The sequence below is a fragment of the Lepidochelys olivacea genome (genome assembly GCF_965140295.1).
Source record: "Lepidochelys olivacea isolate rLepOli2 genome assembly, chromosome: 4".
NCBI classification, from domain to species: Eukaryota; Metazoa; Chordata; order Testudines; family Cheloniidae; genus Lepidochelys; species Lepidochelys olivacea.
Window position 1 is genome coordinate 149,857,069 of NC_140414.1, and position 23,790 is coordinate 149,880,858.

Sequence of the window (23,790 nt, forward strand, 5' to 3'; positions counted from 1 at the left end):
TGAACCTGGGTGGCCTCCTGCTGGGCTGCTGTGGCTTGTAGCAGAGCTCTGACCACCTCCTCCATTGTGGTACAAAGCAAACAAACAAAAACCAAAAAAAAAAATTCCAAAACCCCAGTGCACTTTTTTTTTAAACCTTTCTTCCGCCACGCTGTGAACGAAATCCCACAGCTAACACCAGTTGTGACAAAGCTCTGTCTTTGCCTCCATGGGTCCCACGTTTCCTGGCGGATTTCGCTAGCCTCAGAGGCTCACTATGACCCTCCACGTAACCCTTCTCTCTCTAGAGACAAGGGTCACAGTCTACTGAGCCATTTTCATCATAAGCCAGCAAGGGAGGTGAGGACAAGTTATCCTTCCTTGCACAGTCTCTGTTGTCTCCCAGTCTCAGTGATTAATCAGGGGGCAAAGGTGGTGGTGGGGGAGCCCGGGCCCACCTTCTACTCCAGGCTCCAGCCCAGGGACCCTAATAGTATCAGCTATGGTAGGTGACCTTTTAGAAACATGAAATGTACAATTCCCTGGGCTACTTCCCCCACAACAACCCTCAATTCCTCAAGCTCCACTTCACCCTTACCTCAGGGCCTCTTCCTTGTGCCTGATATGGTGTGTACTGCTCAGTCTCTCCAACAGCGCAACTTCCTCCCACAGCTCCTGACATGCACCCCCATCTGACTAACTGGGAGGCTTTTAACTAGTTTCAGGCAGCCCCTGATTGGCTTCAGGTGTCCCAATCAACCTGGCCTTCTCCCTGCCTTCTGAAAGTTCTTAATTGGCCCCAGGTGTCTTAATTGACCTGGAGCAGCTGCCATTTCACTTAACCTGGTACCAGGGATTTGTTTAGCCTGGCGCTAATATATCTATCTCCCACTAGTTTTCTATAGCCATCTGGCCTTGCTCCGTCACAGGTGCCATAAGTACTCCTTTTCTTTTTGCAGTATATTACAGTTCAGCACTCCATGGGAATGGGGGGGCTGCTGCTTGGGGCTACATGGGGATGGGTGGACCTCAGGGAGGCAGGGGAGCACGTCTGCATTGAGGGCCGCTGGGGATGGCGGTATCTCTGGGCTCCAGCAGACACCTGACAGGAGAGTGAGCCGACCGTTAATTCACTGACTACAAGAACTGGAGTTTATAAAGCTGCCAGTGTAGCTCAGAACCCATCCAATATTTGGCAGCAAAGGCCTGGGAGTGACCTGACAAGGAGGTAAATGGATGGATATCTGTGACTTTAATAACCCAGTCTCTAAGGAGGGCTGCTGTTATTGGCTTGTACAAGCCTTTTGTGCATTGAGGCAGGCCCCTTGCAGAGCGACCTCTGGCCAGAAGGGAGTGTGCAGGAGGCAGCTGCCTGGTGATAGGTGGCATTTGGCAGGAGCAGAGATCCCTCTACCACCCAGGAGGGAGTTGTGATGATCAAGGGAAAGAGAAATGGAGGCTGTGGTCCGGCCACTGGCTGAGCCGTAGCAGGGGTTCCAGCATTCCTTCTGCAGCCCCTGCAACGTCAGCAGGGAGCGCAGTGCTCAGCAGTGACAGCCAGGAGATCACTGGTGCCAGCAGAGGAGGAAGCACCTGCAGTATAAGATGTGGGAGGCCTGGACACGGAAGAGCAGGGTGCCCAGCAGGCAGTGGGAGCAGTGGAGTGGGTTTGGGAAACAGACAGTACAAGGGCAGTGTGGAGATAGAAGGTTCCCCCCAGGTGTCTTAAGTGGCGAGCAGTGGGGCATGCTAGAAGGGGGCTGCTGAGTTAAGAACTGTGAACATATAAAGGGAAAAGGAGAGGAGCATGGGGGCAGGTTGAGCGTCCCCACAAGGGGCACACAACATGTGGCTGGTAGTCAGAGCTGCAGGGTCCCCCTCCACCCAAGGCTTGGAGCTGTGGAGATCGCCCTGCTGCCACGGGCAGGGGAGCTGCAAGGATCCCCTTCCATGGTGGTGGTGGTGAGCTTCAGGCGTCCATGGCAGGGAGCTGTGGGGATTTCCCCCTGCCCACAGCAGCTGTGAGCTGCGGAGTACCCCTGCTGCCCATGGCAGCTCAGAGCTTGGGGGCCGTACCTCACCGCTCCCTGCCACTACAGGAGGTGGCGGGACCCTGCAGCTCCCAGCTGCCTGAAGTCACGGAGGTCTTTGGAAGTCACGGATTCCATGACTTTCATGACCTCCATGACAAAATCGTAGCCTTAGTTATAATTCAAAGGCTTTAACTGTTTTTCCTTTTCTGTATCTGTAATAAAAGATTCAAAGGATATTTAATGGGGCGTTTGCCCTGGGACTAAGCAGGCTGAGGCCTCTGCGTGGCAAACACTGAACTTGTTTAATGTTGGACAGTGACGGGGTCATATTAACACCGTTGACTTTTTGGGCCCCTACAGTCCATTTCAATGAACACAACAGATGACAGGACATGTTGTAAAGACTTGTCCTAATGAGGTCCAGGGCCTTGCAAAAGAGGAGGTGTGAAAAGGGAATGCTGTGCCCAACGGGTGTGAATTCAAGGAGGAGCAGTTGCTTGCATGCTTGAGGAAGCATGTCGGCCCCTCAGGCAAGAGCCTGATGGACACAGCAGCCTCTCCTGCTAGCGAGCACACTGCTATTGGGGTGTGAGAAAAGGACACTTAGACAAGGAGAACTGGCCCTGGAGGGGCATGCCCCAAGGGTGAACATGGCTAGGGACTGGCGGGACGGGCCTGCTGGTTGTGGAAAGGGGCTAACCACAGTATTGACAGGAGAAGACCTTAGTGTTTTGCTTGCCTGGCAGGAGAGGTACCATCAGGAACTTGGTGCTTTGAAGGAGGACAAGCACAGGCCCTACAAGAACGAGATGAGCTAGCCAAAGACAAGTGGGGCTTGGAGTGGCAAACTGAAATGCTGGTGGACGAGTGGCATGGGCTTCTCTCCCAGTACTGACACTTGGGGAGGGAGACTATAGGCAGGAAAGGATGGGAGTGACGGGAGACAGAGGTAAATGGCTGGGCTTGAGAACTGCCCTGGGAATGTTTAGTAATTTAATAAACCAAAACCCATGGAGGGCTGTTGTTATTGGACTTGTAAAAGCCTGTTGTGAGTTACTGAGGAGGGGAAACTGAGGCAGGCCACTTGCAGCATGACCTCTGACTTCATGGGGGCACTTAGTTGGTAGCTGGCCTGTTGACACCTAAGTCAAATGCCCTACAAAAATGTGCACAGTAGCTGTGTCCCTCCAGGGTATTAGTGAGACCAGGTCGGGGAGGTGATGTCTTTTATTGGACCAACTTCTGCTAGTGAGAGAGAGGAGCTTTGGAGCCCCACAGCCCTGAATCAGAGCTCTGTGTAGAGCGTGAACACTTGTCTCTCTCCGCAGCAGAAGTTGGTCCAATAAAGTATATTCCCTCCCTCACCTTGTCTCTCTTACAAAAATATTACAGCTGGCAGGCAGCTTCATCAGCCAAAAGCGACCTGACCCCAAACCTGCACCCAGCTTGAGTGACAAGACTTAATTACAAGCAACATCCTTTTATGGAAGCTAACTCTGCAGCCCCCTTTCCTTCTTCACACACTAAGTCCCCCTATTTCCGAGAGGGAAAAAGGGAACACCAGACAGGGCTGGCCTGCGCCGCCCCGCACAATTCCTACCCGAGGTGGGGGTCGCTGGGACCCTGCCTGCCCCCGCATGAGCCCTGCCGCTCCCCCCCGCCCCCAAGGGACTGGCATCGCCGCGGGCCCTCCCGCACCGCACCCCTTTTATGTTTTACAAAAGTGGCCATTTGTCTGTTTGCTCAAATGCCCATTTTTGCGAAAAAAGTCGGGACAGGCAGGCCAGGGCTGAAGAAAGGGAGAGTCCCGGCCAAATCTGGACGCACGGTCCCAGCGGCTTTTCCATGACTGTGCCCAGAGGTGCAGGCGAGCGGACTGGCCCGTAGTTTCTTTTTGAAAAGGCCCCAGCACAGTAGCAAGGGCACTGGGAGCATGGACACCCCAAAGGCCCCGCCCCGTCCACGTGTCTGCAGCTGCTTCCCGGGGAAAATCAACTTTTTAAAAAGTGAGTTTAATAACATCGACCGATCACCCCCTTCCCGCAGCCGAGCTCTGAGCCCGGAACGGGAGCGGCGCGGGACCCCCGCAGGCCGCTGGGGGCTTTGCTGTGGATGCGGCAGGCGCTCAGATACCAGGGGGATGGGCAGCGGGCTCACCGGGACAGCGCGCCCCGCGCCCCCGGGCTGTCTCGGCCTTGGCTGTAGGGTCCGCCCGTCGCAGCACCCCCCGCTGGGGGCCCCGCCCCGCCGGCTGGCCCCGCCCCGCCCCGAGGCAGGCCCCGCCCCGCCGGGCGCAGACCCCGCGGCCCCGCCCCGCCGGCTGGCCCCGCCCCGCCCCGCCCCGCCCCGAGGCAGGCCCCGCCCCACCCCGAGGCAGGCCCCGCCCCGCCCCGCCGGGCGCAGACCCCGCGGCCCCCGCCCCGAGGCAGGCCCCGCCCCGCCCCGCAGCAGGCCCCGCCCCGCCCCGCCGGCTGGCCCCGCCCCGCCCCGAGGCAGGCCCCGCCCCGCCGGGCGCAGACCCCGCGGCCCCGCCCCGCCGGCTGGCCCCGCCCCGCCCCGCCCCGCCCCGAGGCAGGCCCCGCCCCGCCGGCTGGCCCCGCCCCGGCCCGCCGGGCGCAGACCCCGCGGCCCCGCCCCGAGGCAGGCCCCGCCCCACCCCGAGGCAGGCCCCGCCCCGCCCCGCCGGGCGCAGACCCCGCGGCCCCGCCCCGAGGCAGGCCCCGCCCCGCCCCGCCGGCTGGCCCCGCCCCGCCCCGAGGCAGGCCCCGCCCCGCCCCGCCGGCTGGCCCCGCCCCGGCCCGCCGGGCGCAGACCCCGCGGCCCCGCCCCAGGCCGCGCAGTGCAGCAGGAAGCCGCGGCCGGAGCGAGCCGGGCCCGGGCCGCCCGATGGACCCCGCGGCCAAGGAGGGGCGGCTCTACGTGCAGCAGGGCCACAAGTTCGGGGCTAAGGTCGGCAGCCCGGGCTGGGCGGGGAGCTGGGATCCGGGGCTCGGGGCAGAGCCTGGGGCGCCGCGGGGGGGTCGCCCCTGCCGGGCTGGGCGGGTCCGACCCTCCGCCCGCGGGGGGGCCCGGGCGCCCCTCTCGCGGCTGGCTGTGGAGCCCGGAAGTTTGGGGTGCCCCCCGGGAATAGAGCCCCCCCCGGGAATAGAGCCCAGGAGCCCCCCCCCCGGGAATAGAGCCCAGGAGCCCCCCCCCGGGAATAGAGCCCAGGAGCCCCCCCCCCGGGAATAGAGCCCCCCCCCCGGGAATAGAGCCCAGGAGCCCCCCCCCGGGCTCTAAGCCTTAGGGAACCCCGCCTGCCGCAGCCCTCCCCCTTGTCTTCAACCGCCACCTCCAGAGCTGGGAGCGGAGGCCGGGGGCTCAGGGGCCTCCTGCAGCTCTCACCCCTGCACCGTGTGCGGGGCTGCCGCTCTGTGGGGTGAAGTGGTGGGGGGCGGAGGGGCTCTCCCCCAGCAGCAGCCTCCCTGGGCTCCAGTTCCTCTGTGGGGCTGGGCTGGGCGGGGATCTAGCCCTGCCCTGTCCCAGCCAGGCCCCTGTGGAGGGGCAGGGCCTGCTGGTGCTAGGGTGTCTGTAGGGGGACCTGGGGATGGAGTTTGAGGGCTGCCCCAGAGAGGGGGGAAAAGGATGTTACTCCCCCTTCCCCCGGGTCACTGCGGGGTGGCCATGGCTCTGGTGCTGTCTCCGCTCACTGAGACAGGGGACCCTTGGTACCTGCTGGGCCCCAGACACCTGCCTCTGTGTCCCCCACTCTCACCCTGGGGCAGACACCTGCCTCAGCACCCCCATGTGACTCCAGCCCCACACCCTTCCTGGGGCTGCTGGCCCTCCTACTTCCCAGCCACCCCAGAGCATTCCCCTCTGGTGCAGAGAAAGTATAACAAGCCTTTGTATAACAAGCATGTGGACCAAGGGGGTCCAGTGGACATAGTGTACTTAGATTTTCAGAAAGCCTTTGACAAGGCTCCTCACCAAAGGCTCTTAAGCAAAGAAAGCTGCTATGGGATAAGAGAGAAGGTGCTCTTATGGATTGGTAACTGATTAAAAGATAGGAAACAAAGGGTAGGTATAAATGGTCAGTTTTCAGAATGGAGAGAGGTAAATAGCTGTGTCTCCGAAGGGTCTGTTCTGGGACTAGTCCTATTCAACATATTCATAAATGATCTGGAAAAGGGGGTAATAGCGAGGTGGCAAAATTTGCAGATGATACCAAATTACTAAAGATAGTTAAGACCCAGGCAGAATGCGAAGAGCTACAAAAGGAGCTCTCAAAACTGGGCGACTGGGCAACAAAATGGCAGATGAAATTTAATGTTGATAAATGCAAAGTAATGCACATTGGAAAACATAATCCCAACTATACATATTCAATGATGGGGTCTAAATTAGCTGTTACCACTCAAGAAAGAGACCTTGAAGTCACTGTGGATAGTTCTCTGAAATCATCCACTCAATGTGCAGCGGCGGTCAAAAAAGTGAAACGAATGTTGGGAATCATTAAGAAAGGGAGAGATAATAGGAGAGAAAATACCATGGATTTATATAGAGGCAACATGATATGCCCATATCTTGAATACTGGGTGCGGATGTGGTTGCTGCATTTCAAAAAAGATATATTGGAACTGGAAAAGGTTCAGAAAAGGGAAACAAAAATGATTAGGGGTATGGAACAGCTTCTGTATGAGGAGAGATTAATAAGACTGGGATTTCTCAGCTTGGAAAAGAGACAGCTAAGGGGAGATATGATTGAGGTCTATAAAATCATGACTGGTATAGAGAAGGTACATAAGGAAGTGTTGTTTACTACTTCTCATAACACAAGAACTAGGGGTCATCAAATGAAATTAATAGGCAGCAGGTTTAAAACAAATAAAAGGAAGTATTTCTTCACACAACTCACAGTCACCCTGTGGAACTCCTTGCCAGAGGATGTTGTGAAGGCCAAGACTATAACAGGGTTAAAAAAAGAACTAGATAAACTCATAGAGGATAGGTCCATCAATGGCTATTGGCCAGGATGGGCAGGAATGGTGTCCCTAGCCTCTGTTTGCCAGAAGCTGGGAATGGGTGACAGGGGATGGATCACTTGATGATTACCTGTTCTGTTCATTCCCTCTGGGGCACCTGGCACTGTCCACTGTCGGAAGACAAGTTACTGGGCTAGATGGACCTTTGCTCTGACCCAATAGGGCAGGGGTGGCCAACTTGAGCCTGTGAAGGAGCCAGAATTTACCAATGTACGTTGCCAAAGAGCCACAGTAATACATCAGCAGCCCCCCATCAGCTCCCTCGCTGCCAGCCCCTCCTGCCCACTGGCAGCCCTGCCCCATCCTTCCCTTCCCTCACCTCCTGATCAGCTGTTTCATGGCATGCAGGAGTCTCTGGGGGGTAGGGGGAGGAGCGAGGGCACGGCAGGCTCAGGGGAGGGGGCGGGAAGGGGTGGAGTGGGGGCAGGGCCTGTGGCAGAGCCAGGGGTTGAGCAGTAGCACCCCCCGGCACACTGGAAAGCTGGTGCCTGTAGATCCAGCCCCGGAGTCGGAGCCTGTACAAGGAGCCGCATTTTAACTTCTGAAGAGCCCATGTGGCTCCGGAGCCACAGCTTGGCAACCCCTGCAGTAGGACCGTTCTTATGTTGTCAGTGACCATCACCCAGTTACATAGCTTAGCCTGCAGGCCCCGGCTGGACCATCTATCCAGGGTGCTGAGTGTCCTGCGATCGCTCTGTGATGTCTGTCCCTGTCCCATCTCTCTACTCATGGCAGTGGTATTCCCTCACTGGGATCTTGGAGTGGCTGGTTTGCCGTGTCCTCTCTATATTGCTCCTGGGATTGTGGGTTGTCAGGAATAAAGAAAGCCCTTCCCCTGTCCTGTGCACCACTCAGCAATTAGTGGTGGACTTAACATTTAAAAAAAAAAGTTTTGTTTTTAAGTACATCAGAAGCAGGAAGCCTATCCAGTCACTGTGGCCACTGAATGATCAAGTTTCAGAGTAACAGCCGCGTTAGTCTGTATTCGCAAAAAGAAAAGGAGTACTTGTGGCACCTTAGAGACTAACCAATTTATTTGAGCATAAGCTTTCGTGAGCTACAGCTCACTTCATCGGATGCATACCGTGGAAACTGCAGAAGACATTATATACACAGAGACCATGAAACAATACCTCCTCCCACCCCACTCTCCTGCTGGTAATAGCTTATCTAAAGTGATCATCAAGTTGGGAGCACACAACGGAGACAAGGCCATTGTGGAGAAGCTAAATGAATTCTTTGCTTTGGTCTTTGCTGCAGAGGATGTGGGGGAGATCTTCACACCTGAGCCATTCTTGTTTGGTGACAAATCTGAGGAACTGTCCAAGACTGAGGTGTCATTAGAGAAGGTTTTAGAACAAATTGATGAATTACTAATAAGTCACCAGGACCAGATGGTATCATCCAAGACCTCAAATGTGAAATTGCAGAACTACTAACTGTGGTGTGTAACTTATTGATTAAATCAGCTTCTGGAAGACAGCTAATGAAATACCAATTTTTAAAAAAGGATCCAGATATGATCCCGGCAATTACAGGCCTATAAGGTTCAGTATCAGGCAAATTGGTTGAAACTATAGTGAAGAACAGAATTATGGGACGTATAGATAATGACATTATGTTGGGGAAGATTCAACATGGCTTTTGTAAAGGGAAATCAGGTCTCACCAATCTATTAGAATTCCTTAAGGGAGTCAACAAGGACGTTGATGAGCATGATCCAGTGGATATAGTTTTCAGAGTAGCAGACGTGTTAATCTGTATCCGCAAAAAGGACAGGAGTACTTGTGGCACCTTAGAGTGGATATAGTGTTCTTGGACTCTCAGAAAGCCTCTGACAAGGTCCTTCACCAAAGGTTCTTAACCAAAGTAAAGAGTCCTGGGATAAGAAGGATGGTCCTCTTATGGATCAGTAACTCGTTAAAAGATAGGAAACAAAGGGTAGGAATAAATGGTCAGTTTTCAGAATGGAGAGAGGTAGATAGTGGTGTCCCTCAGGGTCTGTACTGGGACCAGTCCTAGTCAACATATTCGTCAATGATCTGGAAAAAGGGGTAAATAGCGAGGTGGCAAAACTACTCAAAATAGTTAAGTCCAAAGCTGACTGGGAAGAGCTACAAAGGGATCTCACAAAACTGGGTGACTGGGCAACACAATGGCAGATGAAATTCAATGTTGATAAATGCAAAGTAATGCACCTTGGAAAACATTTCAATGATACATAACAAGTTTGGGGGGGGATCTAAATTAGCTATTATTACTTAAGAAAGAGATCTTGGAGTCGTTGTGGATAGTTCTCTGAAAACATCCTCTCAATGTGCCGCGGCAGTCAAAAAAGCTAACAATGTTAGGAACAAGAAAAGGAGGACTTGTGGCACCTTAGAGACTAACCAATTTATTAGAGCATAAGCTTTCGTGAGCTACAGCTCACTTCCTCGTGAGCTGTAGCTCACGAAAGCTTATGCTCTAATAAATTGGTTAGTCTCTAAGGTGCCACAAGTCCTCCTTTTCTTTTTGCGAATACAGACTAACACGGCTGCTACTCTGAAACCAATGTTAGGAACATTAGGAAAAGGATAACTAATAAGACAGAAAATATCATAATGGCACTATATAAAGCCATGGTACTACCACACCTTGAATATTGCATTTAGTTCTGGTCACCCCATCTCAAAAAAGGTATATTGGAACTGGAAGAAGTAGAGAGAAGGGCAACAAAAATAATGAGGGGGATGGAGCAGCTTCCGTAGGAGGAGAGATGAAGAAGCCAGGGACTGTTCAGCTTGGAAAAGAGGCGACGAAGGGGGGAGATGAGAGGTCTCTAAAATCATCAGCCGTGGGCTATGTAGGAGCAAGGGTCAGTAGATCCTGTTGGTTTTGTGCCCTGTTCTTGAAGGGCAATAAACTCTGGCCCCATAGGAGCAAAGGGTTGCAGGTTGTACCAATGGGGGACCCCCCCCAAGAATGTTCTGCCTGTCTGACGCCCCATCTGTTGCAGAGGCCGTGATAGGGGCTGTTGGCTCAACTTGCTGGAGCAGAGCCTATGGGGGGCAGGGTCTGTTGGAGGCAGCAGAAGCTAGCCCCTGGATGCAGAAATATGGGGCCTGAGGGGCAACAGGAGACAGCAGCCTGTGGTATAACTGGCTTCCTGGTCCAGGACACCTCTCTGTGCTAAGACCATGCAGCACCTGCCCCAGCCCCCGAGGGATAGGTGACCCCTTGTCCCTCCCCAGGCTAGGTGTCTGAAGCTGTGACTATGCGTTCATGGTGCCGATGGGGGACTCTGGCGGCTTGTGTGGGTTTCATTCTCCCCTGCCCCTCCCCCGGTTCTCATGCTGGGTGCCTGATGATTTGGGGAAGTTTGGCAGGAAGCAAGTGAGGACACAGATACTTCCTCTTCCTTTCCTGAGAGTCAGCAGCAGGGATAGGAGGGGGCTGGGAGTGCAGGGAGGAGGGCAGGGAGCGTGGGCTGTGGGGCAGGGTACAGTGACACAATGAGCCGAAGAAGCCCTGAGATCCTGCCCCATCTGCAGGCTGGGGATGGGGGCATGACTGGGGGCTCCTGTGCAGGGAGGGCTGAGGGCAGTGGTTGCCTGGGGTGTATTCCTCCCTGCCCCAGCTTGGGGTTGGTTGGGGAGCTGGAGCTCCTTCTCTGTGAGTCAGTTAGAGGCTAGAAAGGGTCCGGATCAGGGTGGCCCTCTGGAGAGAGGGGAAATGCTGACCATCCCCAAAGGTCCAGACCCTGGAGCCGGTGCAGCTGGTGCCACTCTGCCAACCTCCTGGAGGCTGCTGTGCCCAGAGGGCCTGGACCGGGCAGGGAGCGTGTCACCACGGGGTGAGCTCTCCGGGCCGGGCACACCTGGCACTGCTGGAATTGCAGCCCGCTGCAGGCCGCGTGCATAGCCCTTGTCGCTGAGCAGGCTGCGTGTGTGGGGTGGGCAGGTCTGCGAGGGGGAAGCTGGATCCAGCAGGCCAAGTTCCTGCTGAGCCTCCGCAGGCCGCCCTCAGCTGCTGCGTGTGCTAACCATAGTTCCTGTGGCTTGGACCTGGCTGACCCAGCGCACGCAGTCCAGGCCCGGGCCTCAGCACTGCCACTTGCCATGTGCGGAGAGAGATTCCCCCTTCGCTCAACTCTGCTTGGACAGTCCCCCCCAAGTCTCCCCAGTTCAGTGCCCCGCCTGCTCCTCCCCCACTGCCCCGGTCCGGCTCTTGGGCCCTTATCTGGTCTCTCTGAAGAAGCCACCACAGAGTTGAGGCCTCCGGCACCCGCCCTATGCAGGTCTGTGGCTGGTCACTTTGGGGACGGTGGAACTGGGGAAATGCTGGTGCCTGCAGCTCCTGGCAGCCGGGAGGAGTGCGGGTCAGCCCCTGGCTCCCTGTCCCTGGCAGCCCAGAGGGTCTTGGGATCGAAGCCTGCTGTGCTCCCCGCGGACCTCAGGTTCTGCGTCAGGCTGGAATCTCCCCATGGCTTGAGTGCGAGCTGCTCTCCCAGTCAGAGCTACACCAAGAGTGGGGGAGTCCTTACCCCATACAGGCAGGTCACAGACTTTTGGGGCTGGGTGTGGGGGGCAGAGGCCATTGTACTGACCTTGCTGTGCTGCCTTTGCAGAGATGGAAGAAGAACTGGTTTGTGCTGTACCCAGCCAGCCAACACGGGGTCGCCCGCCTGGAATTTTTTGACTGCAAGGACCCAGGAGCTCCAGCCGAGAAACTCAGCACCAAGCGGCTGGACAAGAAGATCATCCGCCTGGCGGACTGTGTTAGCGTGGCGCCCGTACCAGAGAGCGGTCCCAAGGACAGCACGGCTGTTTTCCGCTTGGAGACCAGCGACAGAAGCTACCTGTTTGCTGCAGAGAAGGAGCAGAGCGCTGAGTGGGTGGAGAAGCTGTGTGAGATCGCCTTTTCGGTGAGTGCCGCCAGATGAGGGGGGCTGGCCTGTTCCCCTCTGCTCCCATCTGTGTGTTTGGGGGGTCCTGCCACTCAGACCTCTCTTTTCTGGGAGCACACCCATTGTCCACCCATCAGGACTGTATGCCATGATGGGAACACCCCCAACCCATGGAGAGGGGACCCTCAACGTGTTCTGCCCCACGTCCATGGGGACCAGGCCTGTGCTGCCTCTGGCCACAGCCATGTGAGCCTGGTGGCACGGGTGCTGGATGGCATCCTGTTGTGGGTGGTGTCCAGCGAGCGCCTGCTGGGGGAGACTCAGGCACCTCTGGAGGTTTCCTCTCTGATCTCCCCACCCTCAGTGGCTGGTAGTGGCAGAGACCTTGCTGTGCTGGGGAGGGAGCCAGCAGTGTTTTGGGATGTGGGTCATTGGGGAGCCCCATGTCCCAGGGAACATCATGCTGGGATAGACTATCCTGCCTGCATGGTGGGGAAGTGCTAGCGAGGTGCCCATTCCATGGAGGTTTGGGCCAAGCTGCCCACCTGGATGCCCCTCTGTACGCTCTGCCGTGCAGCCCCCCAGTGCCTGGAGCTCCCGCAGGCTCCATTTTCTGCTCCCCCTTCAATCTCTTCGCAACCCAAAGGTGCAGCCAGAACTAGTCTCTAGTGCCAAGCTAAGGCTGCAGCGTGGCATTTACAGCAGCCTCCCCACGGCACCCTGCCTTGCCCTTGGAAAAAATGGAAGCCAAGGCCCCAGGCTGAAGTGACTCCTGTAGTCCTGACCCCTCCCTGTAGGCCAGCAAAACAAACCTCTCCACTGCTGCCTGGACAGCCATAACTGTGCCCTGAACGCTGGCAGCTGCTCCTCTGTCCCCTGGGTGGTCTCTCAGGGCGTGCCCTCAGATGTCAGGCCTTGTGCCGTCACTGCTCCTGGAGTGAAATTCAGCAGGTCTCCCTCTCCTACGCATGCTACTGCAGCCCAAGGCCTGGTCTATTAATTCTGCTTACTCAGTAGGTCTGGCTGGGTGCAGCACCTGCGACTCTCCCTTCGGGGATCTGTGACCAGTGGTGAATACCGAGACCAGATAGCCTGCTTAGGAACAGAACATTAGAGAAAAAGGGGGTTTTAAAACAACAATCTGCATGTGTGTATCTTATCTAAATCCTGGCCATCTTGCAATGGTGAGCTAGACAGGCCTATGATCTCCAGACAGCCCATGGCGTCCCCATCTCCCTCTCGTTCCCCCCAGCATCCTTCTCTCCTTGCCCCCCAGAGAGGGAGACACCCTTTTTAAACCCTGCTGCAGCCCTTTTGTGTTTGTCTGGGTTCCCAGCTTTGGCCCTTGTGGACAAAACCAGCTTTGAGGTTGGGCAGGGCGGAGGAAAAACCTTAGAAGTTAATGGGTCGCGTATTGTACCTTGAACTCTCTCTCACGTGAGGGCTATTATCCTGAGCCGCCATTCTTCTTCCTCACTGCCAGTTGTGCTTACAGTGCCCCATGTAACTAAACACAGTCCTCTTCCAGTAGCCTGCTTATCACATTGTGTGTGTTTATTATCACAGAGCAGCGCTACTTCACCTCCTTACTCTGCTCACACAGGGATTTACAGTCACTTCTGGGTTGGGGGACTGCATCCTGGGAAGCAGCCTCTCTGAAAAGGGTTTAGGAGTCAGCGTGAACAAGCACAGAACATGAGTTCCCAGTGCACTGCTGTGGCCAACCGGCTGATGGGATCTGTGTATGTGAAGGAGGGGAGCAGGGAGACAGCACTGGAGAGGCCAGTGTGGGAACACAGCATCCAGTATTAAAAAACAAAAACAAGAAAGGAGGACTTGTGGCACCTTAGAGACTAACCAATTTATTTGAGCATAAGCTTTCGTACTCATTTTCTTTTTGCGAATACAGACTAACACGGCTGCTACTCTGAAACCATTATTAAAAAGAAGGTTGAAAAATTGGAGAGGTTACAGAGAAAAGCCACAAAAAGTATTTGAGAGCTCGAGAAAATGCCTCACCATGAGAGATTTAAGCTAAACAGGTTGAGCTCCTTAAGTCTGCAAGGCATGTTTTGAAATCCCGACTGGAGGCCTTTCTGGAAGATGAATTAGCCAAGCGCAGGTGACTGGGCTCAGCAGAAGGCTGGGTAACTGGGTGACATGTAATGGCCAGTGATACACAGGAGGTCAGACGAGATGATCTAATGGACCCATCTAGCCTTTATCCCTGTGAATCAAGCCCTAGGAGTGATATTGATCCGCAGACACTGCAGCAGCCTGGCTCCCCGGAATATCATACGCTCGGCGGTCTAATCCCGTGTGCCACAGCCTGGAGCAGTAGGGTTCAGCACAGGTCCGAAGCCTGGCTTGTACAGTTGGTCACTGTGCGTTAGTGTTAACACTGGAACGAGCCACCCCCTTAGTGCAGTCCCTGTGCCTGTCACCATGGTGCGCAGGGTTTCTCGGTGCTTGTGTGATGACACCCACAGCCGTGCCCCTGTGCAAACCCCTGACAAGAGCCCCTCCGGCAAAGTGGGGCTCTGCCACTGCCAGTAGCATGTGACCTGCACTTTCAGTTCTCCATCTGTTAAATCTAGAAATGCTTGCTTCCCCTCTGTGAGTGGCAGGGACTGTTTGCAGTGGTGCTGGGAATGTCTCTCTGCGTGGGCAGAAACCGGGCAACGTCAGGGTGGTTTGTGAGCCCGCTTGGAGTTTCCATTTCACACTTGTGATGGGGTCCCTCGTGCTGAGCCACGGAGAGCGAGCTCAGCTTGCCCTGAATATAGTCCCTCAAGAAACCACCTGAACACGTTGCTCCGGAGCCTGCACTTGCATTTGGCCTGGGGGAAGAGAAGCCGTTGCCTATGGTTGTGCTGAGCTCTGCTGGAGAGTGGTGACAGGCACGAGTACAGTGGACAGCATCTCCACCAGCTGGTTCACTCAGGCTGCTCGGAAGCCCCTCGGGGCGGCTGTGTCGGAAGCCGAAGAGAGGTACAGGCAAGATCCAACATGACTGCGTCCAAAGCCAGGAGGTCACATTTTAGTGCCACCAGGGCAGTGTTGCTGCTGTGCCCTCCCCTGAGCCCGATGGAGGCCCGGTCGGTGCTGTCAGCACTGTGGGATGCGCTGGGACGTGGCCGGGGGAAAAGTCTTTGTTAATGTTCGGCTCATGATCTGGGTGACACATGATACCCAAACCTCCCCCACGTCCTGCTGCATGGCTGGGTCTCTGCGAGAGCCCTGCAGGGAGCAGCCTCTTCCATCCCACTCTGCTTCCAATTAGCCTTGGCCCAGATTCCTCCTCTTTGCTGCTGACTTGCGTGGGATGGGAGGCTGGGTGTATGGAAAAGCTCTAGCCCCTGTGCTTGGGTTGGGACCTGACCCCCTCCTCAGGGCCGGCCTGGGGAGCTTTGAGGTGAACCAGGGGTGCTGAGTATGTGGTGGGACTGGAGTAGTGAGGCTGGGTGGGAGGTGAACCATGGGTGGGAGGTGAACCATGGGTGGGAGGCAGCTGATGCGGGGGCAGAGTGGGCTGGCTGTGAGGCAGTCTGGGGGGTTGGGGGCTGGCTGTGAGGCAGCCCATGTGGGGCAGGGGTGCCGGCTGTGCGGTGGCCCATGTGGGCGAAGGTGGGGGTCTGTGAGGTGATCCGTGGGGTGGGGAGGAGGGACTGGTTGTGAGGCGACCCGTGGGGAGCGGAAGCTGGCAGTGAGGCAACCCATGAGGGGGGACCGGCTGTGAGGCGGCCCGTGGGGAGGAAGTGGCTGCAAGGCGGCCTGTGGGGTACGGATGCGGGCTGGCTGTGAGGCGGCCCATGGGGGCAGAGGGTTCGATGGCTGCGAGGTGGCCTGTATGGGGTAGGGATGGGGGGCTGGCTGCGAGGCAGCCCTTTGTGGGGGAGGGAGGGCTGGTGAAGCTGGCTGTGGGGTGGGAGTGGGGCTGGCTGTGACGTGGGGTGGGGAGGGGCTGGCTGTGAGGCGGACTGTGGGGAGGCCGGACGGTGGCTCTTGGGGGGAAGGGGGGGTGAGGTGGCTGCAAGGTGGCCTGTAAGGGGGCCGGCCGCGAGGCGGCCCGTAGGGGGCAGGGGGGCCGGCTGGGAGTATGGTTCTGGGTGCTGATGCCTCTTTTGCATTGCAGGGGAACTCTACAAATGGAGCCCGGGCTGGGAGCAGCAAGGAGTGTGATGGGGGGGCGCCAGCCCTGGAGATGGCGGTGAACTCGATTTACTACTCGCGGGAGGACGGTAGGGTCTGCCCTGCACTTGGCTCCTCTCTGGTGGCGCTGGCTGCCTCCTGGGTCATCCTGGGTTTGTTTCCAGCATGGTCCTGCTGGGGGAGGTTGCAGCCCTCCCTGCCTGGCATGAAGCTGCCCTGGCCTTTGGGATAGTCTCATCCTTCAGGCAGGTGTCGGGACCTGTCCCACTGGGCTGCGTCTGGAGCTGGGATGCCTCCCTCCTCCCCGCAGTGCTTCACCCTGAGCTGCACTCCTCATAGGGGGACCCGTGTGTGTTGCTGGCCTGCTCCCATCTCTGTCCCGGGGGCTGGGTGTTGCTGCCCCCTCCCCCCCGCTCTGTCCTAGCTGGCCTCTCCCTTCCCCCCCTCCCTCCCTCCCTGCCCCCGTCCCAGGGGCCAGGTGTCGCCGGCCTCCTCTCTTGGGGGCGGTGCATATTTTAGTTTTCCCACTCTCCCCTTGGTGCAGGGGAAAGTGGGGCCGGCCTTGGATTTCCTGTCTTCACCCCGTGCTGTCTGTGGTCCTGGGAGTGTCCCTGATTTCCCTGTCCTGTCCTTGGGAGTCAGGAGTGCTGGCTCTCCTGCCCTGTCCCTGTGAGTGACTGGCTTTCTCGGCAGTGAACGATTTCTGGGTGACGGTGCAGAGGACGGAGGCGGCGGAAAGGTGTGCGCTGCAAGGGGCCTATCTGCTCAAAGCTGAGCAGGACAGCTTGATCCTCAAGGAGCCCCGGACACAAGAAACTCTCTACACCTGGCCTTACAGGCTGCTCAGGAGATATGGCCGAGACAAGGTGGGTGGGGCAGGACCCGGGGTGAGTGCCTGGGCTCTGTCTGGCTTAATACCATTCCCTTAGCGAAAGGGTGTTCTGCTCCCCAGCCCACAAGCCGTCTGGCACTAAAGGGCTGGCGTGCTGCAGTGCCAAGGCCTGACCTGGTGCGGCTCCCTATGTGCAGCCTGGCAGGAAGGCGCAGGGGCCAGCAGTGGCCAAGGGACCTGGTTAACATTTGCTGAGGGTTGGCTGCGCTGGGGGTGTTCCTGCCTCCTGGGGCCCGTGCTGTGACGGTCACTGCCCTCCCCTCCCCGGCCCAGGTGACTGTAGTGTGTCTGGGTCCATCGTGCGGCTGTCCCCACACTTCACGCAGCTCCTGGCTCTGCGTCCTTGGGGTGGGGGAGGAAGTGGTTGCCTGAGAGAAGCTGCTGATAGAACTTGTGCTGCAGCCTGTAGCTGATATGAGCTGCTGCTGTTTCCACTGGAACAACCAGAGCGAACTGGAGACTGTGTCTCTGCTGAGTGGAGCCTCTGTGTGGAAGCATCTGAGCAGCTTCTCCTCCAGGCCTGGGAGACGCTGGGCATGAGCCAGAGGGCAAGGCTGGGGGACAGAACCGGCATAACATGAGTGTGCTCAGGGGGAAACGGGCTGATTCCAAGCTGCAAAACCTCATTCAGCAGATGCCTCTCGTCTTGCAGGGGATCAGCTCTCGGTGTGGTACTGAAATGGTGCCACTCCCATGGCATGCTGGCTTGCTAGGGGATGCACCGAGCTGGCCCAGACCGTAGTGGTGCCGCAGAGAGGGGGTGGGGGTCTGTGCTGGGTTCCCCATGGGGTGCCATCTGGAACTGGAGTACCACTGAGCCCCCCTGACCCACCAGCCTGGGCTCCCTTTACACTGTACCACTGTGATCAGCCTGCTAAGCCTTCTCCCAGGCTTCAGCACACATACAGATAGGGGTACACCCAGCTGCTGTAATCAGCTCTGCCTGGGGAGGCTTCAGTCAAGGAACTGCCCAGCTGCTCAAGTGCACTCCCCCCCCCCCCAGAGTGTAAACCCAAAATTATACCGTCTTGCGCTGCACAGAGATCTGTTCAGCGTAAGCTCATGAAATCCGCCCCCTTCCTCAGTGTGGAGAAGGGTATGGAACAGGCTTCTGCCCCAGGTTATGACTCTCAGACACTGGTTTTAGAAGACAAAGCAAAAATAAGTTTAACAACTACAAAAGATAGATTTTAAGTGATTATAAGGGATAGCAAACAAATCAAAGCAGATTACCTAGCGAACAAACAAAACACACAAACTAAGCTTAATATACTAAAGAGATTGCATATGAGTAACAAATTCTGACCCTAAGTGATGATTCAGACAGGCTACAGAGATTCTTAAGGGGCCAGTTGCACTTGCTTACAGATTAAAAACTCCAAGTGTTCCTTTCACAGGCTAAAAATTCCTTTAGCCTGTGTCCAGCACTTCTTCCACCCAGTTAAGTCTTTGTTCCTCAGTGTTTCCAAGAGTCTCTTTAGGCAGAGAGTCAGTGAAGAACCCTGATGATGTCACTCCCCTGCCTTAAATAGCTTTTGCATATGGTGGGAACCCTTTGTCTCAAAGCTTGGTTCACACACCTGGTCAGTGGAAAAACACTGGTATTCCAAGATGGAGTCCAGCACCAGGTGACCTAGTTACATGTCTCTGGAGTGCCGCAGGAGCCATTGCTCGGAGGCCATTTGTAGCAGCCTCAGGAAGATACCTCTCCCCCCCAACCCGCCCACCCCCCCTCCGGAAATAAAGTCCTTCTAAGGCCTATTGTTCTCCCAAATTGTTCATTAACTTGAATGGGCCCTTCCCAGCCAGCCATCTAGATTGACAGTCTTGCCTAGTGGGTGTTCCCCATGTGTAAACACATTTGTAATAGATACATAGACAATATTCCTAACTTCAGATACAAAAATGATACATCCATACAAATAGGATAATCATATTCAGTAAATCATAACATTTTCAATATTTCACATGACCTATCTTGCATAAAATACATCAGAATTATGCCATAATCATATCATAATATCACTATGAAGAATATGGAGTGCAGTGTCACAGGGTCCACTCAGGAGACCCCATGGCTAAGGCCCTGTGTGAACCACGATTTCACAGACTGCAGGAAAGTTGTGAGATTAGCCAGTTCGGGAATTTTGCCAACAGCAGGGAGACGGAGCAGGGATACCCACTTCTGCTGCTGCACTGTTGGAAAGTTTATGGTAGTGGGCTAATATGGTTGCCCAGGGGGTTCACTTCCTCACTGGCTGTTATAAGACAGGGACAGGGTTGATAATGCATAGCAGTTACGAGCCCTGGCCTGGCCTGCCCTGCCCCGCCCCATAGAGCCCCCTGGCAGACACAGGGGAGACACTGCAGTGCTGGCTGGGAAGTGTGGATCTGCTGCTTGGAGTACAAGCAGGTACTGGGGCAGGGCCCCCTCATGAGAGGATTGGGGTGGGAGCCATAGATCCCATTCTCACTCCAGTCCCCTGCTGGGGCAGGACTCTCTGGTCTCAGCTCCTCATCAGTTGGCACTGCAGTGTTTCCCCTGGGTGTGCCAGGCGCTGCTGTGGTTTGAGCTGGCTAATTGTTGTACGTTGTCAGCACAGCCCTCTTGTCCTGCCAGCTGGACAGACAGGAAGTAGCAGCAGGCTGGGCTGAAGCTCAGTGTGGACCCAGCCAGACCCTGCCCCTGGCTGGGCTGGGCAGCTGGCTCCAGACAGACAGACACACACCCACCCTTCTGCCCTCCCTGACTTCGCAGGGTAGGACCAGACTGCCATCTCACCCCTTTCTGGGATGGGACCAGCTCATTAACCCCCCCACAAGCAGCCATGGCCTCAGCAGGGAGATGGGACCTGGGATACCTGCTTCTGCCTCCTTGCTGCTGGAAGAATTGCAGCAGTTAGGGGCAGTGGGTGGCCATGCATCTCCCATGAAGTTCAAACCCCTGGGATGCTACCATGAATTTAGAGGGGGCGGGGGAAGAGAGAAAGTGATTTACACAGGGCCTGATTGATGGTGCCTCCATGCTGTGGTGTCTCTCTTAGGGGCAGCAGGGAAGGGGTGAGTTGGCAGATGGGTTTGAGGCGGGGGTGGCTTGGCAGCTATGGGGTGGAGAGTAGAACTGGTGCCTTGCTCTCTCTTCTGAATGATGACTGAGCCCCAGGAAGGGCAAACGCTAGTTCACCTGCCCCTAGAGCCTCGGCTGAGGTTCAGGAATAGGATGTGAGTCCAGGGGGAGGATGACAGAGCTGTTCTTGTGTACGCCAGAGATCTGCCCTGCTCTGACCCTTCGCCTAAGTGCCTGCAGCCTGGGCTGCAGCATGCATGGGCTTAGGGCTGCTGGGAGGCTCTTGGGGGCTGGGTGGGACACTGACCCTCTACCTCTCCCCGGCAGGTGATGTTCTCCTTCGAAGCTGGCAGGCGCTGTGAGTCTGGCCCTGGGAACTTCACATTTGAGACCAAGCAGGGGAACGAGATCTTCCGGTTAGTGGAGGCCTCCATTCGGGAGCAGAAAGCCCAGGTAGAGGAGAACAGGCAGAGCTGCGACTCCCTGGATTTGGACTGCCCCGGTGTGGTGCTGATCCGCAACGCCCTGGCTGACTCGCTGTGCCTTGAGCTGCCTGCCGAGGGGGATGGCCCAATGGTGCCCAAAGCTGGGCTGGCAGCGAAGCTCAGTTCTGCTCCGGAGGAGAGGGACACCATAGCCCTGCTGAAGGCTCGCACTCTCCCAGAGCCCCCGGTGCCACCCAAGCCTGCTCACCCCAGCACGCCCCCACGCTCCCCACTGCCCAAGGTACCCAGGGCTGTGCCCCCTTCTGAGGACCCAGCCAGCTTGTATTCAGAGCCCATGGATGCAGTGAAGGGCATCCGGGCCAGGCTGGACCCGCTGTACTCAGACCCCATCGACAGCAAGCCTGGAGGTGGGGCCATGGGTCATGGCCCTGCCCAGGAGGAGGCAAAGCTCAGGAAACCTGGCTCTCTGTACTCAGGCCTGTATGACCAGGTGCAGCCAGGGGGGAACAGCCAAGCTGAGAGGCTGCTGAGATGCAGGGAGCACATCTATGATGAGCCTGAGGGGCGGGCCCCACACCCAGTGCCTGCCAACGCCTCCATCTATGATGAGGCGCGGCCCACAGGTGAGGCCTGGCGCACGCAGGGCATCGAAGACAAGGGTGGGTATGAGTATCCCTACAATCCCAGAACTGACGACTACTCGGTACCTGCCTTCCAGCACAAAGCCGGGCCCAAGGGCCCCAAGCCCATCCCTGCCCCCAAGCCCCAAGCCGTGTTCATTCCCAAAGGCGCTGAGAGGAGCCCAGAGCCCAGCAAATGGCGCGTGAACCTGGCTCCCGACAAAGCAGGTGTCAGATCTGGCTTGAACAACAACAACAACAACAACGAGGTGCTGTACAGCCAGGTGCTGAAGCCCCTGCGGGTGCCAGGGCAGGAACTGTCTGTGGATGAGAAAGCTCTAATGCCCATCTACGAAGACCTGGGAGAGATCTAGCCTCCTGTGCACCTTCCTCTGAGGGGCCGTGGGGCCCAGACTCCGGCAGGAGTCATGCAGGGTGCTGTCTTCTCTGGGTCTCTGCAGGATGGGCCCGGGGCCTGTCACCCTCTGCCTTGTGAGCTAGCTGGTGGCCGCTCATCCTTCTGTGCCAAGCAGGAGGTTGGGAGATTCCCAGGAGACTTTCCCTGGAGGACGCTATGGTCGGTGATGGGGAGAAACATTTGACTGGTACCTATGTGCTGGGATTGGCTCCTTTACCACGTAACATTTTGGCAGGGGAGGACAGAGCTGTTATCTCTAGTGCACCCATCACCATGGTATCTGGACATGATGACTCTGGGATCATGCGATTCCTGGGCATGTGGGTCTCCACGGGGGCCTTTTGCTGCTGAAATGCTCCTCAGCTCCCTTCAGACTGTCTCTGTGGCCCACAGCGGTAGCAGGCTGTGCACCCCGGCACCCTATCCCAAAAATATTTTTCTAAAAATTTTATTTTGATATTAAAATCTTAAATTTTAAAATGGAAGAATCTGTACGTGTGGCATGTTTGAGGCGGGATGCTGTGTCATACGCCTGTTCTTAGAGGGGGGAGAGATGTTGTGTCAGGCTCCCAGGGGTGCTGTACCTCTGGGCGAAGGAAAGAGGCCAGGTTTGTCCTGGAACATTGTGAGTGGCACATACATGCTCATTTGCATGTGCAAGTCCGTGCAGTCTTATTAAAGCAACAGCTGCACTGGAGAGGAGAAAATATTGGCTCCATCTTCACAGAAGGTACTGGAGGGTCCTGGGAGTTAGAGCTGTTGGACTTCCAGCAGGGGAAGGCAGTTGAAATGATAATGAAATAGCATTATAAAATTGTAAGTTAGACTGTCAAAAGGCCCTTGACAAAACCTCTCACAGGAGGCTGGTGAGGGACCAGTCGCTGTGGGGTGAGGGCGAAGCTCTGCCCTGGAGCAGAAGGCTCAGAACAGAGCAGGGATTGATGGTCCGTTTCCATCAGAGCCGAAGGGTCACAGCAGGGCCCCAGGGGGCAGACTGGGGTTTCAGATATTTATTAACAAGCTGGAAAATGGACGTGTGAATCTGCAGATGGCACAAAGGTATTGAGAGGAGCTGAGCCCAGAGGAGCCCGTGAGGAATTTGAGGGACTGACCTCGGGGGGGGGGGGGGGGGGAGGCAGCACACTGGCAGGCACTGCTGGGATTCAGGGTTGACTGATACGAAGTAACACACAGTGGAGGGTTTAATCTGAACTCGGCATGCGCCTTCTCAGGGCCCAATTTAACAGTATCCACTCAGCAAACGGACCCAGCGTCGCTGGGCAGCTCAGTGTGACCTCAACACAATGGGCAGCTGATGCCAAGAAAGCTGACTGGCTGCATAAGGGATGGGGTGGAGAATAGTATGAGTTGGGTTCTGCTCTGTGCTCCTGTGGAGCTGTGCAGCAGCTGGGCACGGTGTGGGCTGGTGAGAAAGGAGTGGGGGAAGCCCCTGGACTGCTGAGTGGAGGGACAGCTGGCCCTTTTCCCTGTACTCTTTGTTACATCAGGGGCCTGCGGTACCTTGGCCAAGTCCCATCTTCATTATGAGAGAATGATGCAACGCTTGGGGGAGTGGTAAATAATGGAGTGGATGGGTCACTGGACAGAGCAAGCTGGCTCGCTTGGTAAGCCGTGCACAAGCAAACACTGTATTTTAATATGGCTAAATATAAATGTGTACATCTAGAAACAAAGAATGCAGGCCATACATACAGGATGGGGGATTCGTTCCTGGGAACCAGTGACTCTGAAAAAGATTTGGGGTCATGGTGGATAATCAGCTGACCATAACCTCCCAGTGCGGCACTGTAGCCAAAAGAGCTAATGTGAGCCTGGAATGCATAAATGGGAGTAGAGAGTAGGAACAGAGAGGTTATTTTACCTCTGTATTTAGCACTGATGGGACCACTGCTGCAATATTGCATCCAGTTCTGCTGTCCACATTTCAAGAAGGCTGTTGATAAATTGGAGAGGGTTCAGAGAAGAGCAATGAGAATGATTAAAGGATTAGAACACCTGTCTTATAGTGAAAAATTCAAGGAGCTCAATCTATTTAGCTTAACAGAGAGAAAGTTAAGAGATGACTTGATCCCAGTCTAGAAGTATCTACATGGGGAACAGAGTTCAGAGTAACAGCCGTGTTAGTCTGTATTCGCAAAAAGAAAAGGAGTACTTGTGGCACCTTAAAGACTAACCAATTTATTTGAGCATGAGCTTTCGTGAGCTACAGCTCACTTCATCGGATGCATACTGTGGAAACTGCAGAAGACA

The 23,790-nt window shown here is 56.1% G+C and overlaps 1 protein-coding gene across 1 annotated transcript; it reads left to right on the forward strand.

Annotated features, from left to right (window-relative positions):
• Positions 1 to 4,817: 4,817 nt before the first annotated feature.
• DOK1 (docking protein 1) lies at positions 4,818 to 22,007 on the forward strand. Its single transcript, XM_084626769.1, has 5 exons — positions 4,818 to 4,961; positions 11,646 to 11,942; positions 16,060 to 16,165; positions 16,770 to 16,942; positions 20,363 to 22,007. Exons 1-5 carry the CDS (start codon positions 4,899 to 4,901, stop codon positions 21,473 to 21,475), a joined length of 1,752 nt encoding a protein of 583 aa, XP_084482895.1. The 5' UTR covers positions 4,818 to 4,898; the 3' UTR covers positions 21,476 to 22,007.
• Positions 22,008 to 23,790: the final 1,783 nt, after the last annotated feature.